Source organism: Onychomys torridus, chromosome 20 (genome assembly GCF_903995425.1).
Source record: "Onychomys torridus chromosome 20, mOncTor1.1, whole genome shotgun sequence".
Lineage (NCBI taxonomy): Eukaryota > Metazoa > Chordata > Mammalia > Rodentia > Cricetidae > Onychomys > Onychomys torridus.
In genome coordinates this window covers 8,876,891-8,890,957 of record NC_050462.1, presented here as the reverse complement: position 1 = coordinate 8,890,957, position 14,067 = coordinate 8,876,891, and the positions used below count along the sequence as shown (strand labels likewise).

Here is a 14,067-nt window from a genome sequence, read left to right as displayed (position 1 = left end):
AAATGAATGTGAAAACAAGTTTCAGTATATTTACTGAATGTTACAATGGAAAAGGCAACTAGGTAATTCATATTTGAAAACAGATAAAGAAATACTTAGACCATAAATAACTTTAGCTGTGTTTGCGATAATGTTCTTAATCATTACTAAGGGCATGTGTCATTTAAATACAGACCAGCCCAATTAAATGGTATCTTGTTGACCTTGAAATATGAGATATTCATAAATATATGTATTTTAAAACTAATACTTATATTTTTGGATTTATTAATGATTTTAGCATTTATAATTTATTCCAAGACACACTAAAGTTCTTTTCAATAAACTGTAGATTCTCTTTTTTTTAGAATTGGATCTATTCTTTTAGTAAACATAAAGATGTACACATAAAACAGATTCTGTGGGGTTTTTTCCTTAGAGGAGAACAGTGTAAGTCAGGAGTAGTGGCATGCACTTGTTCCTGCTACTTGAGAGGCTGGGGTATAAGGATCACTTACTCCCAAAAGTTTGAGACTAATCTGGGCAAGAGGATTAGACCTTTCTTAGAAACAAAACAACCATCCATTCTTGGAACTTTGCACCTTAGAACTGTTAAGAGATACACTGAAACCAAATGTTAAATTTAAATCATTTTTATTGTGACTGTAGTGGACATTGAAATAGCTGCTACTTACACAGCTGTTGAGGTTTATTTAGAAGTTAATAGAAACAGAAGTCTTCCACTTAAACAAGCTAACGATTACGGATGTTATAGTTTAAACTATAATTTCTAAAGGCATGTCATAGCTAATGTTTTAATTGTATCACATTACATAGGTTCAAGTTCTTTCTTCAAAGACTCATCAGAATAACATGGACTGAAGAGACTTTCGAACATTTGCCATCTCTTGCTGCTGCTGTTTCATGAAAGGAGATATGAAACGTTTAATTTTTAGTTAAATGTTATAAAAATTTCAGCAAATAAAACATTTCAGTGTCTCCATTAATCCATATTTTTACAATTTAAAATAGAACTTACAGTTTCCATCATAACTTTTTTTTGTAACATAGCCATTTCTTTTTTAAGTTCACTTTGTGTGCCAGTAAATAGATTATCATTATTTTTCTCCACATCCTCCAAACTCTAAAACACAAAAAGGCCACTTTGGTTATAAACTGTAACTTCTAATCATGGGCTCAAAATTGTAAATTTTTCAAAAGTTAAAAACCTTTTAATTATTCAAATAATGCTCGTTATTTACCCCAGCAGTCTAACTCCTATAGACCAAGTTTCCCACCATAAACAAGTAAAATATATCATACATTAATCAGATGCGATTATATAAAGTACCAATAGTAGCATCTTTGCTCAAAACAATAGTTTAATGAAGTATTAAGGTCAAGGTGATAAAAAGAAAAATGGGGGAGGGAGCTACACAGAATGGGAAAACTGAGAATTTGAGGCTAGTCTGGGCAACATAGGATCCTGTCTGAGAAGAAAACAAAACCCAGGAATAGAAACAGTAGAAACACTGATAAGACCATTTTGAAAATTTCTGTTCAGTTTCTTAAAACATCTGGGTACAGTCTACTTATTGTGACTAAGACTCAATGTGACTGGAATTCACAAAACATAATAAAATATTTGTAGTATGAAGTCATTTCTCAAGTTATAAAAATTATTAGATTATTTTAAGAATTTTTTATTACATTTCCATTCAGTGTATATGTGTGTGTGTGTCACACATATACGAGCCACTATATGTAGAGGACAACTTGTGGGTACTGGATTCTCTCCTTCTGCCATGTGGGTTCTAGAGATTGAACTCTGCCTTAGTATTTTGTTTTTCTAGACAGGATTTCATTATATAGGCAAGGCTCACCTCAAACTCTCAGGCTCCCCTCTACTGGAATTAGAGGAATGTGCAATAACACCTAGCTAAAAAGTTTAAAATTTTTTAATATTCATACAACAAATAGTTTACCTATTGCCTAATATGTAAAATGTACTACATTCTGTGTAGAAACTAAAAAAAAAAAAAAAAAAAGGTAATACATGCTTGTTTCAATCAGAAAAATTATATAAACAAGAATAATGTAACTTTATAAATTATAAAAACAAGAATGGAAATGAAACTCCTGTAGCTTTACAGTGGAATGCACAAATATTCCTACTTAGTGACAGAAGGCATATTATTTCATTAATTAAAAGGGAACTTAAAATATTCTATAGGAATAGTATAACTGAAGCATGGAAATATGTTAAGTCTATGGATTCAGAGAAAGCAATTATGTAGAGAGTTTGGAGTAACAGACATGTATAGTTTGTGAGGCTTAAAAAGACTCATTTCAAGGGAAATCCTAAATACCTAAAAATTTAGAACAGGAGACTATAGGCACATTTTCAGGAAGGAGGTTTTAGAAAGATATAAGGCAGACTCAAAGGAGGGAATGAAGGAAAGAGAAATCAGTTGAGAGTTTTAATAGACAAAGGGTGATAAGAGCGTGAAATAGTACAAGCAGCGAATAAATAAATGTAACAGCAGAAATTAAAGACATAATGAACCACTCCAGAGGTAAGAATTCTAGAACAATATAATAGTAACAATGTAAAATTAAAAAGGATACAGAGAGCAGGGCTTTGTTGGTGTGGTGCACTCTTTTAATCCCAGCATTTGGGAAGAAAGGCAAGAGGACCTCTGTGAGTTTGAAGCCAGCCTAGTCTACATAGCAAGTTTCAGGCTAGCCAGGCTATAAAGTGAGCCCTGTCTCAAACACAAAAACAAAAAGACACAACAAATCAAAAACATGTTATCATGTGTAACTCACCTTTATGAACTGCTCATGTAGCTGTTTGATTGCTTTCAGTCTCTGGCTCTGAACAATTCTAGACTGCTGAAAGAGCTTCTGTTGTTGACGAAAAAGATTCTGTAAACACATTTTAAAAAAGCCTGTAATGATTTGGTAAATGTTTTTGCTATTGTGGGCTTCATGCATGCTAGGCAAACACTTAGCTCTGAGCTCTATCACAGCCTTATTTTTAAATTTAGCAAAAATACTTCCACATTAAACTTAAAGGCACAGTTTAAGGTTAATATCTTTAGTATTTTAACAACTATTATGACTAGGTTTAATCACTTTTTACCACTAATATTCACTAAAATAATCCTATCAGTCAACGAGGATAAATATTTCTAACTGTTTTGTGTGCCTGAGTATAGTATGGGTATTGGACCCCCTGAAACTGGAGTTTCAGGCAATTATGAGCTACTGTCTGAGTGCAGAGAATGAAACCCTTTCGTCTGCAAGAGCAGTAACAACTCTTTACCTTTGAGCCACTGCTCCAGCCCCAAACACTTCCTTTTTGAGACTAGGTTTCACTATGTTGCACAGCCTGACTTGGAACTTGTGACTCTCCTACTTCAGCCTCCAAAGTAGCTGGGATTACAGGCATATACCACCATAAAAGATAGGAATAGGAAATCTCAGTGTTCAAGGTTTTGAGGCAGGGTTCGAGTTCGCCTCAAATTTACTATGTAGTAAAAAAATGGCCTTGAAATGCTGGGTCCCTTTGCCTCACAAATGCCAGGATTATAAGCATGTTTTGTTTTATTTAGTGAGTAAGGTCATCAGAGTTGAAAGTGAAAACCACACCTGGTTTATGAAGTACTGAGGATCAAACACACGGCTCTGTGCATGCTAGAGTCTACCAACTGATACACATCCCTAGCCTCAAGACTATCTTATTTTTAGTAATTTCAATTTCTAAATGTTCTTATTCCTTAATCTACTCCACCAATGGCTTTGACTTCTAGCCTCTTTAATCCATTCACTTACATTCTTATATTCTAGATTTTGCCATTATAAAGGGTATAACCTTTCTATAGTATTGTAATGACAAAATGTATTAACTTGTTATTTTGAGCCCCTTAAGTGTACACACGTACACATACACACACACACACACACACACACACACACACACACAGAAACTCAGTGCTCTGCAACTATTTGGCATAGGTATTCATCATCAGTTACATCCAGAGATGAGGAAACTGAAACAACAGTAAATTATTTGTTTCACAGCTATGTTCAAGCAGAATTTGGCTCCAAATAGGTTTCTATAATCCAGGCTCTAATTGTACATATGGTTTCTCCAGCATATTGTATAGTCAACCACTGCCTGCCTACTACTCTGGCTTACTTTTTAGTACTATAGCTCAATCTTAATTCAGGACTAAAATTGTATTCTTCCTTTTACTGTATTTCCCAAATTAAGTTGTATAATACTACTTTGCATATACACCTTGTCACCTTCTTAGTTACATTTACTTGAATAAATCCCTATCTTGTAAAATTCAACTGTAATTACTCTAACATGGTGGTATGACTTTTCACTATCTGATGACCTTACTAAATAAAACAGAATCCAAAGAGAATAGTTTTCATCACCATTTGTGGATCTCTGAGTTTGAGGCCAGCCTGGTCTATAGAGCGAGTTCCAGGAAAGGCGCAAAGCTACACAGAGAAACTGTCTTGAAAAACAAAAACAAACAAAAAAGTGAAACAACTGGTCATGGTTGTCACACCTTCAATCCCAATATTTGAGAAGCAGAGGCAGGTGGAGCTCTATGAAATAAAGGCCAGCCTGGACTACACAGTGAGTCCCTGTTTCAGAAAAACAAGAATGACTGGGGTTGCCTTCCATCACCAGAGGAGATAGAGAAATAATACAATATGGATTCATAAACCATATTCTTGCATGGGGGTTATAGCTCAGTGATAGCATGTTTTTGTAGGATGCACAAAGCATCTAGATTCATTCCCCAGCACTCATAAGGGGCGAGGGGGCGAGGGGGATGGGATGGGATGGGACAAGTAAACACTGATTGGTTAGGGATGAACAAATGATCCAAACTAGATAATGATGTTCCATCATGTGAATTTTCTGCAAAGATATTCAGAAAGACTGTCTCAGTCTATGCAGTCACTAAATTTGTAGGTCTAGGCCTGGGAGAATTAACTTAGATTAAAAGTTCATGGAGGCGCCGGGCGGTGGTGGCGCACGCCTTTAATCCCAGCACTCGGGAGGCAGAGCCAGGCGGATCTCTGTGAGTTCAAGGCCAGCCTGGTCTACAGAGTGAGTTCCAGGAAAAGGCGCAAAGCTACACAGAGAAACCCTGTCTCAAAAAAAAAAAAAAAAAAAAAAGTTCATGGAGGCTTAGCAGCAGCCCAGATGACACTAAAATAAGCAACCCTTCCCCACCCCAATTCAACTGTCTAAAGCTAACTTACCCCCCCCCCAAATCCAGTAATTCTCCTTTTACCCATTGACAAGTTTCTTTTACTTAAAAATGCAAAGATATCAGCTATTAAGAAGACCAATGCCTTTAGGAATATTGTATGCACCTATACTTCTGTGGTTTATGATTTGGCAATATTAAAACATGTAGCCAGCAATGGGTAATATAACTTGTCTTAGTTCTATGGACATAAAATATGACCAGGGTCTCATTTCTACTTGAGGTTTAATTATAATAGATTAATTATAAAGTCAGTTGTAATACTAACAGTTAGTTTTTCTCCTTGTTCCTCAAATTTCTGCATATCCAGTTCCCATTGCTGCAACACACTCAAAAATTGCTGAGAATATTCACTGTTAAGCTTCTGTCTGTAAAGAAACAATGAATCCTGTCAAATTTCATACCAGTGTGAAAATACCATTCAAGACAAATTCAATTCACATATTTTATGCTAGAAAAAGGAAACAATAGTTTAAATATTTTGATAAGAAAATTAAAAATAAAATTTAGGTTGATTTCAGTATTTTTTTTCTCTAACAGATGTCTTCTCATATGCTTTAGTTCTTGAAAACTAAGGAAGTTTTATTTTATGTTTTCCAGGAAAATTTACTTTTACTCTCCAAGGAATTTTTCATTTTTCCTACTGAATCTATTAGTTCTGATAAATTATTAAATTTATAAATTTAGATTAAATTATTTATAAACTTATAAATTAAATTATTTCTGCCAGGCGGTGGTGGCACACACCTTTGATCCCAGCACTTGGGAGGCAGAGGCAGGTGGATTTCTGTGAGTTCAAGGCCAGCCTGGGCTACAGAGTGAGTTCCAGAAAAGGTACTCAGGGGAACCCTGTCTCAAAAAACAAAAGAGAAAAAAATTAAATTTTTTCACTTAGGTTGTCCCTCCCCCCCACAGCAAAGATTTAGCATGAAGAAATAGTCAAATTGGTTAAAATATATAAATTATTTACAATATAAAAACTTAATTTTTCTACATTTTTCACACAGTTAATTTCTACAACATCTACATCTTTTATTCAAGTTAATATATTTCCATAATGGATATAATTTAATAATCTCTCAGTTATTTAAAAAGAGAAATAATCTTCACTGATTTCTAAGAAACGTCTCAATTCTTTGAAGACATGAGGTTATAGGACTACTTGATTAGAAAAAAAAAGCCAAGCATTTTCACTAAATAAGCAGATGATGCTATTTTCCATACATGATTTACACCAGGACATACTAAGAATTAATAAAGATGTAGCTCTTTTAAAACCTTACATTTCCTCTTGTTGTATTTTCCAAATTTGCTCGATTTTCTGGTTACTGGCTTTGAAAGAAGCTCTAGTATACATTTCTATTCTTTTTCTTTTGGCAAGAAGAGCTTTGTTGATGTCAGCTATATTGAAAATAAACACTGAAATTTAATGTTGAAAAAAAATGATTTTGTTCCATATAACCAATTAAATGTAAATATGGGTTGATTCAACAATATGGTGGCACATTCCTTTAATCCCAGCACTTGGAAGGCAGAGCTTTGCAGGGGTCTCTGTGAGTTGTAGGCCAGCCTGGTCTACATAGTGGGTTCTAGGGCAGCCAGGAAACATAGAGACCCCTTGTCTCAAACAAAGAAACAAAACAAAACAACAACAACAAAAACCACTTGCCTGACAACCTAAGTTTGATCCTGGGCATCCACAGTGGAAGGGGCAAAACTGAGAGGTGTCATCTCCCACAGTGCAAGAGGAGAATCAACTCCCAAGTGTCCTCTGACCTGAGCTTGCACATGGGTGCCACAGCACATATATACCACACTCATAATATAAAATTTAAATTAAAACATTTTAATTTTAAAAATAGCACCAACATGTGCTTTTGAAAAACATGTGCTTTAGAACACTTAGGATTTTGGATTTTCAGACTAGGGAAGCTCAGCCAATAAAGTCTATGCAAACATTATGAGACCAAAAATGGTTGAATTCTCAAACATTTTTGGTCTTAAGTATTTTAGAATAAGAAATATATAAAACATCCAACTTTATCTCAATTCTGATTCTTATAACTGAAGGTAAATTTAAAATTTATGGATAAGGGTTAGGGATTTAGCTCAGTGGTAGAGCACTTGCCTAGCAAGCACAGGGCCCTCGGTTCGATCCTCAGCTCAAAAAAACAAAAAAACAAAACAAACAAAAAATTTTATGATGATAAGGAATGAGTAAAAAGAAAGGTCAAGGCCAGACTTATGAATAAACACTAGTAAAGGCTAAATATTTCTAAATTTATAGTACATCTTCCATTTGGTAGGCCACACTCAGGGAACAATTGTTAGGACTGTATCAGAAATAGTAAATTAGAGAATCCCAAAGGATTACTAATAAAATTTGTAAAGTAAGTCAATACCATTAAACATATTTTTTTTTTTTAAAGCAGTCTCGGTGTAATATCTAGATAATGCATCTAGGAATACTTTATAATACTTTAATGGAAGATTATTTTTTGTGCACTGGTTTTTTGTTTTGTTGAGATGGGGTTTCATGACATAGCCCTGGCTGGACTGGAACTCATCATGTAGACCATGCTGGCATTGAATTCAGAGATCCACCTGTCTCTCTCTCCAAGAGCTGGATGTGTGCCACGAAGCCCAGTTCACAGTAATTTTTATAGGGCATTTTTATCACTGATAAGTATGGCAGTTCATAAAACATTTAATACCTTAAATGTTTACTATGCATCTGCCTTTTTGCCATAAAAGTTACCTTTTGGTAACTATGGTGTAACTATAATATTTGTATTTCTAGCATTTATAGTAAGTTTATAAAACAAGCATTTGTCGTGTGTGGTGGCACACTCCTTTAATCCCAGCACTTGGGACGCAGAGGCAGAGGCAGACGGATCTCTGTGAGTTCAAAGGCCAGCCTGGTCTACAGAGTGAGTTTCAAGACAACCAGGGTTACACAGAGAAACCCTGTTTTGAAAAACCAGAAAATAAGTAAGCATTTTGCTACTCCCAAATAGGGCAATTATTAAAGATAAAAAAAGACTTAACAGTATGAATAATCCTTATAGGAAACAATTTTTTTTTAAAGAGTATTTTGGGGCTGATGAGATGGCTCAACAAATAAAGGTGCTTGCAGCCAAGTCTGACAACTTGAGTATTATCCCCAGGATCCATCCATATAGTAGGAGGTAAGAGATTCCAGCAAGTTGTCATCTGCCCTCCACACATGCATTATGAATGCTGCCCACTTCTCTCCCCAAAATGTAAAAAAAATTTAAAAAGTGATTCTCCTAAACCAGGCAAGGTGACTGATGCCTGTAATCCCAGCACCCACAAGGCTAAAGTGGTGCCCAGATTAGGGAAGCCTGGACTAACTAGCAAGCTGCAGCCAGCCTGACACCGTCTCAAGAGAAGCAAATAAGCAGAATGCTGTCTCCTAATTAAACTCATACAAAAACATTTAAAACTTAAGTTCTTTGGCTCTGATTATCTTTCAATGGCTGGAAAAGTTGTTGTTTACTTTCAATTACATAATTTATTACTATAAAAATAACAGTTCTCTTATGATGCTTTAATTTATATACTCCCCCATAAAGGAAAGAGCACAAGAAGAATCCTAAAAAGTGTGAATGAAAAACTGACATACTTTGTGAATAAAGTAGAGAAAACTGTTCCCCTCTATTTTTATAAAATTCTTAAAAGTACGTTAACTTCATACATGGAAAAGGATTAAGAAAAATCTGTGATGCTAAATCATGAATATTTATGCATAACCCTATAAATGAGAACAAGGCATTAAACAATATTCACATACAATTTTAAACAATGTTCATTAAATTATCTCCCAAAAACATACCTCCAAATTTTTCCAGCATATTCTGTACTTCACCTCTGTGAAAAATTACATTTAAAAAATTAAGACCAGGAATGTAATTCAGCAATATAACATTTGCCCAATGTGCATAAGGTTTGATCCCTAGCACCATCAAAATTTAAAAAAAAAAAACCTTTTAGAGATTCACAATACCACATATCAAGTATTTTATATCACTACTTGCTAGATAACCTTAAGTAAATTTTTCTAAAATAATTTATTAAACAAAGAAAACATCTTTGGGGCTTGAGAAATGCTCAGTTAAAAGCCTGCAGCAAGCATGAATAACTGACATTATCTTAACACCCACATAAAGTGCTTAGTGTACGTATACACACACACACACACACACACACACACACACACACACACACACACACACGATCACCCTCATATTTAACATCTTACCCCACATCTTCAATTATTCCTCCAGATCTTTTCTTTCCATGTTTTTCAATTACTGGAGTCTTTTCTGTATTAACAAAATAAAATTTGAAACTATGCTATTTTGGTAAGTTTTAATGAAGTCTATTTTCAGTTCTTTCAGGATTTTGTAAAAATTTTAAAAGCAGATAAGCAAATGTAATATTTTCTCTGAAAAATGAAATCACATCACAATTCACAACCCATTTTATACAAGCAAATTTTCAGGTCAGACTATATTTATCAAGTTATTGGCACTGCAGAGATAAGGGATACTCTTTGAAGTGCTACAACTCTTATACAGAGATATGAAGATCTGATGAGAAAGTATGTGAAAATGCTTACTTCTCTCAGTTTTAAGTGTAGCGGGTTCAAAACAAATGAACTCTAGGACACTGTTAATACCCAACATTAGAGATACTTACCATCAGCAACATCCTCCTCTGAACCAGTCAGATCTTTATCTTCTTTCTCAAAGTCAAAGGCTTTAGGCTGATCCACCAATGATGGCTTCCCAGATTTCCCAGAAAGCTTTTTTCCACCAGGCACCATCTTTAGTTTCCTTGTTTAGAAAACAAAAAACAGCAAACCCCTGGCCCAAATCTTTCAACTGTCTGAATTCAAAGACATCATTTAAGTAAACTTTTTTTATGTTTATTTGGGGGTAGAAACATGTGGAGGACGGAGTCAACTTGAAGGAGTCAATTCTCTTCCACCAATTGGGTCCTCAGGATCAGACTCCAGTCAGGCTTGAGAGCAAGCACCTTTACTAAATGGGCCATCTTGCCAGCCTGATTTCCTTTTTTATTGTACCAAAAGTTAATAGTTTATCATTTATCTATTTTAAAAGAGAAAAACACCAGTGTTCAAGTGATAGCTTGAACATTTGACTCCAAATGTTTGTTTGCATGCAGCCACTAGATCTGAATTTTGGCCCTATCTGCCAGACACTTGGTAAATTTTAGTTAAGTTTGCATCTCAGAAATCATAGTTACCAACAGGATAAATCACAAGCATTCCAAAAATTGGTTCAGCAATATAAATCTAGAATATCTACTCTACAGAACTGGGAATGTAGTGCCTATACAGGGGGCCTTGAGTTCCATCTTCGGCACTGCACAAATTCAGGCATAAAATTCACAGTGGTTATATAAGGAGTTTCAGGGCAACTAGGTTACAGCACCGAGACTCTGTCTAAAAAAAACAAAGTGTCACACACCAGGATTGCAGTACTTCAGAGGCTGATGCTGGATGATTACACAGAACAAGCCTACTTTAGAGAAAGTCTTCTAGACCTTGGGAAAGTAATACACCTATAAAACTTCCATAGTGTGCATATTAAAGTAAATGAAGGGGTCTTGCAGAGTGGGCAGAATAAGTACACTGAACACTCAGAGGTCCCGCGCCCTCTTCTCAGTTCCCCCTCAGTCATAAGTGCCTTAATTCCCTTAGCTCCCAGCCCCTCCAGTCCACCAACTCCCCAATCCTTGTTCTCATGCTCCCAGTCCTATTCTTTCAGCCCCTATTCCTTTAACCATCAGTCCACTCAGCCCATTATTACTCCCTAGTCCTCTATTCCTTCCAGGCCCTCATTCCACAGACCTACAGTCTCACTAGCCCCTCAGTCACACCCTTACAGCCCATCATTACCCGTTTCTTATTCCTTAAACCACCACCCAGAGCTTTAGCCCCTCAGTTCCTAGGACCTGTCTCCGAACACCCAAAGCCATCATTCCCTCAGGCCCTAAGACCTTCATTTCATAGTGCTGTGGATTTCCAATCCCTAATTACCCCAGCCCCTCAGCTCTCTATTCTCAACTCCTCAAACACCTAAGCCTCAGTCCTCCACCCTCAGCTCTCATTACCCCTGCTTTCCTTCTCTCACACTGCATTCCCTCATCCACTTAGTCCCCGATTCTCTCAGCCTTTCAATGAACTTCCTAGCCCCCAATCCGGAAGCTCTCCAGTGCCTTTAGCCCCAAGTCTCTCAATCAGAACTCATTTCCTCAAACCCAATCCCTAATCCCCCCAAAGGCACATTCTCTCAGCCTCCAACTAATTTCCTCATCCCACACAACACCCAACTTTCTCAGCCCCCAACTCCCTAGATGGCCTCACCCACAAGCCCTAACACCCTCATCCCAAACCCCAATTCTATCATATATAACCCCTAAATCCCTCAGTTCCCAAACACCACTTCCCTTAACTGCCACACCACCAATCTTTAATTCCCTCAACACCACCACTAATTCTGTCATTCCCCAGATTCTCTGAGCTCCAACCCCTCTAACGAATGCTCTATCCCCTCCCTCACCCCAATGCCCAATACCCTCAGCCCCAGCATACCTAACCCATCACCCTCTAATTCCCTCTTGACCCAACCAGAATCCTTCATTCCCCTAACCCCAGTTCCCTCACCTCAACTCACAACGGCCTCAGCACCAACTGATGATTCCCTTAGCACCCAACAACGAATTTTCTAGGCTCTCGGCCCTGATCTCAAATTTCTTCGGTGCCCAACCCCTACCTGCTCCCTAGATCATAGCTCACAATTCCATGCCCTAATTTTCTCAGTGCCCGACCCCTAAGCCAGACTTCTCCATCCCAATCCCCAATTCTCTAGGCCCCACCCCCCCCTCCCCTAGGCCCTGACCTTTAATTCCCTCAGCCTGACCTTAGCTAACTCCCTAGGTCCCAACCACTAATTCCCCGCTCAGCCCTGACCCCAGCATTCTTTAGCCATGACCCCTACCCCCCCGGCCCCGCCTCCTCATCGCCTTAGCCGTGACCCCTACCCCGCCAGGTCCCGCCTCCTCATCTCCTTAGCCATGACCCCTAACCCCCCAGGCCCCGCCTCCTCATCTCCTTAGCCGTGACCCCTAACCCCCCAGGCCCCGCCTCCTCATCTCCTTAGCCGTGACCCCTAACCCCCCAGGCCCCGCCTCCTCATCTCCTTAGCCGTGACCCCTAACCCCCCAGGCCCCGCCTCCTCATCTCCTTAGCCCCGGACTCCCAATTTCCTAGGTTCTGAGGACTAACTCCCTTGACCCCCCTGCTAATTCCCTGACCCCCAGGCCCTCGGCCCTCAGCCCCCAACTGACACCCCCACCCCTGACCTCTAGGCCGACAGACCCTTTAGCCTCCTCGGCCCCCCCCCCCTTGGTCCCCGCCCCCCTCAGCTCCCCTCAACCCCGCCCCCCTCAACCCCGCCCCCCTCAGCCCCCCTCGGCCCCGCCCCCCTCGGCCCCGCCCCCCTCGGCCCCCCTCAGCCCCGACCCCCTCGGCCCCCCTCAGCCCCGACCCCCTCGGCCCCGACCCCCTCAGCCCCCCTCAGCCCCGACCCCCTCGGCCCCCGACCCCCTCAGCCCCGACCCCCTCAGCCCCCCTCAGCCCCGACCCCCTCGGCCCCCTCAGCCCCGCCCCCGCCCCCCTCGGCCCCGACCCCGACCCCCGGCCCTCAGTCCCCGACCCCGACCCCCGGCCCTCAGTCCCCGACCCCCGACCCCCGGCCCTCAGTCCCCGACCCCGACCCCCGGCCCTCAGTCCCCGACCCCCGACCCCCGGCCCTCAGCCCCGCCGTCCGGAGCTGTCCCGTCTCAGGCCCGCCCGCCCACACCGCCCACGGTTGGTGACCCGCCCTGCCCTCGGGGAGGCCCGCCGTGCCCATCTTGCCCCGCTCGGCGGTGGCGTCCTCGCCTGGGCACCGGAGGGCAGCCGGGGCCGGGGCTCCTCCCTCTCCCCGCGGCCCGGCGCCAGGGCCGAGCCGCCGCCTGGGCTCCGCTCCGCGGCCCGCGCCGCGCCAGCCCTTACTTGGGCCTCTCCGCGGCCGCGACGCCTCTGAGCGAGCTTCGCCTTTGCGCGGGAGAAAACCCAGCGCGGCCTCGACCGCGCTCCGCGCTGATTGGCTGGACGCGTTAGCCCCGCCCCGTGGGGGTGTGCCCAGGCCCCCGCTCTCCAGGCGCGTGCGTGTTCGCACGCTGTAGCCAACCGCAGGGACACGGAGGGCGGGGCACTCTCATGATTGACACATCGCCCCTACCCAGGGCTGTTTCTGCTGGTCCTGCACTGAACTGGAGGAAGACGCGTCCAAGCCGTACCCCTCTCCATCACGCCACCTGACCCGGCCGTCTTTGCCGGCGGTTCCTCACTCAGGGGTGTACGGAAACGGTTCTGAATTTGTGTAACTCATCCATCTCCCGTTTCCTGATGATTTTGTTTGATTCTTTGTTTTCTGGTACAGGGTCTCACTTTGACCCAGGCTGGCTTCAAACGCGTGGTAATCTTCCTGCCTTGGCTTCCTAAATGCTGGGATTATGGAGTAAGCCAAACGCCGGTTTACGTTTTCTGAGTTTTGATAACACATACACATGGTCTTTGACATGGCAATATATAATAGTTTTGTTTATGTTTGAGCATTGCAATAGCAAAAAATGTACAACACTGTACTATTCTGCAACTCACTTTTCCTTGTTGCAGTAAGAACCACTC

General features: G+C 40.7%; 2 protein-coding genes across 4 annotated transcripts in view; one reads left to right on the top strand and one right to left on the bottom strand.

The window, feature by feature from the left end:
• The window catches only part of Chpt1 (choline phosphotransferase 1), a 35,579-nt gene extending 34,593 nt beyond the window's left edge, over positions 1 to 986 (top strand). For both annotated transcript variants that reach the window (XR_004943291.1, XM_036170045.1), the window contains exon 9: positions 817 to 986. Coding sequence is in view for 1 of the 2 variants with exons in the window: in XM_036170045.1 (XP_036025938.1) it covers positions 817 to 861 (45 nt within the window). In the remaining variant the exon portion in view is untranslated. The remainder of the gene's footprint in view (positions 1 to 816) is intronic.
• On the bottom strand, positions 617 to 13,465 carry Sycp3 (synaptonemal complex protein 3). Of its 2 annotated transcripts, none has more exons than XM_036170047.1 (9): positions 13,390 to 13,465; positions 10,005 to 10,141; positions 9,565 to 9,628; positions 9,139 to 9,173; positions 6,566 to 6,683; positions 5,551 to 5,650; positions 2,809 to 2,907; positions 1,019 to 1,123; positions 617 to 896 (listed from the first exon to the last, which is right to left on the bottom strand). In XM_036170047.1, the coding sequence occupies exons 2-9, from the start codon at positions 10,129 to 10,131 to the stop codon at positions 843 to 845; spliced, it is 702 nt and encodes a 233-aa protein (XP_036025940.1). In that variant the 5' UTR covers positions 10,132 to 10,141; positions 13,390 to 13,465; the 3' UTR covers positions 617 to 842. The 2 variants fall into 2 exon arrangements, with proteins under 2 accessions (XP_036025940.1, XP_036025939.1); XM_036170046.1 differs by lacking the exon at positions 13,390 to 13,465 and adding an exon at positions 11,998 to 12,191.
• Positions 13,466 to 14,067: the final 602 nt, after the last annotated feature.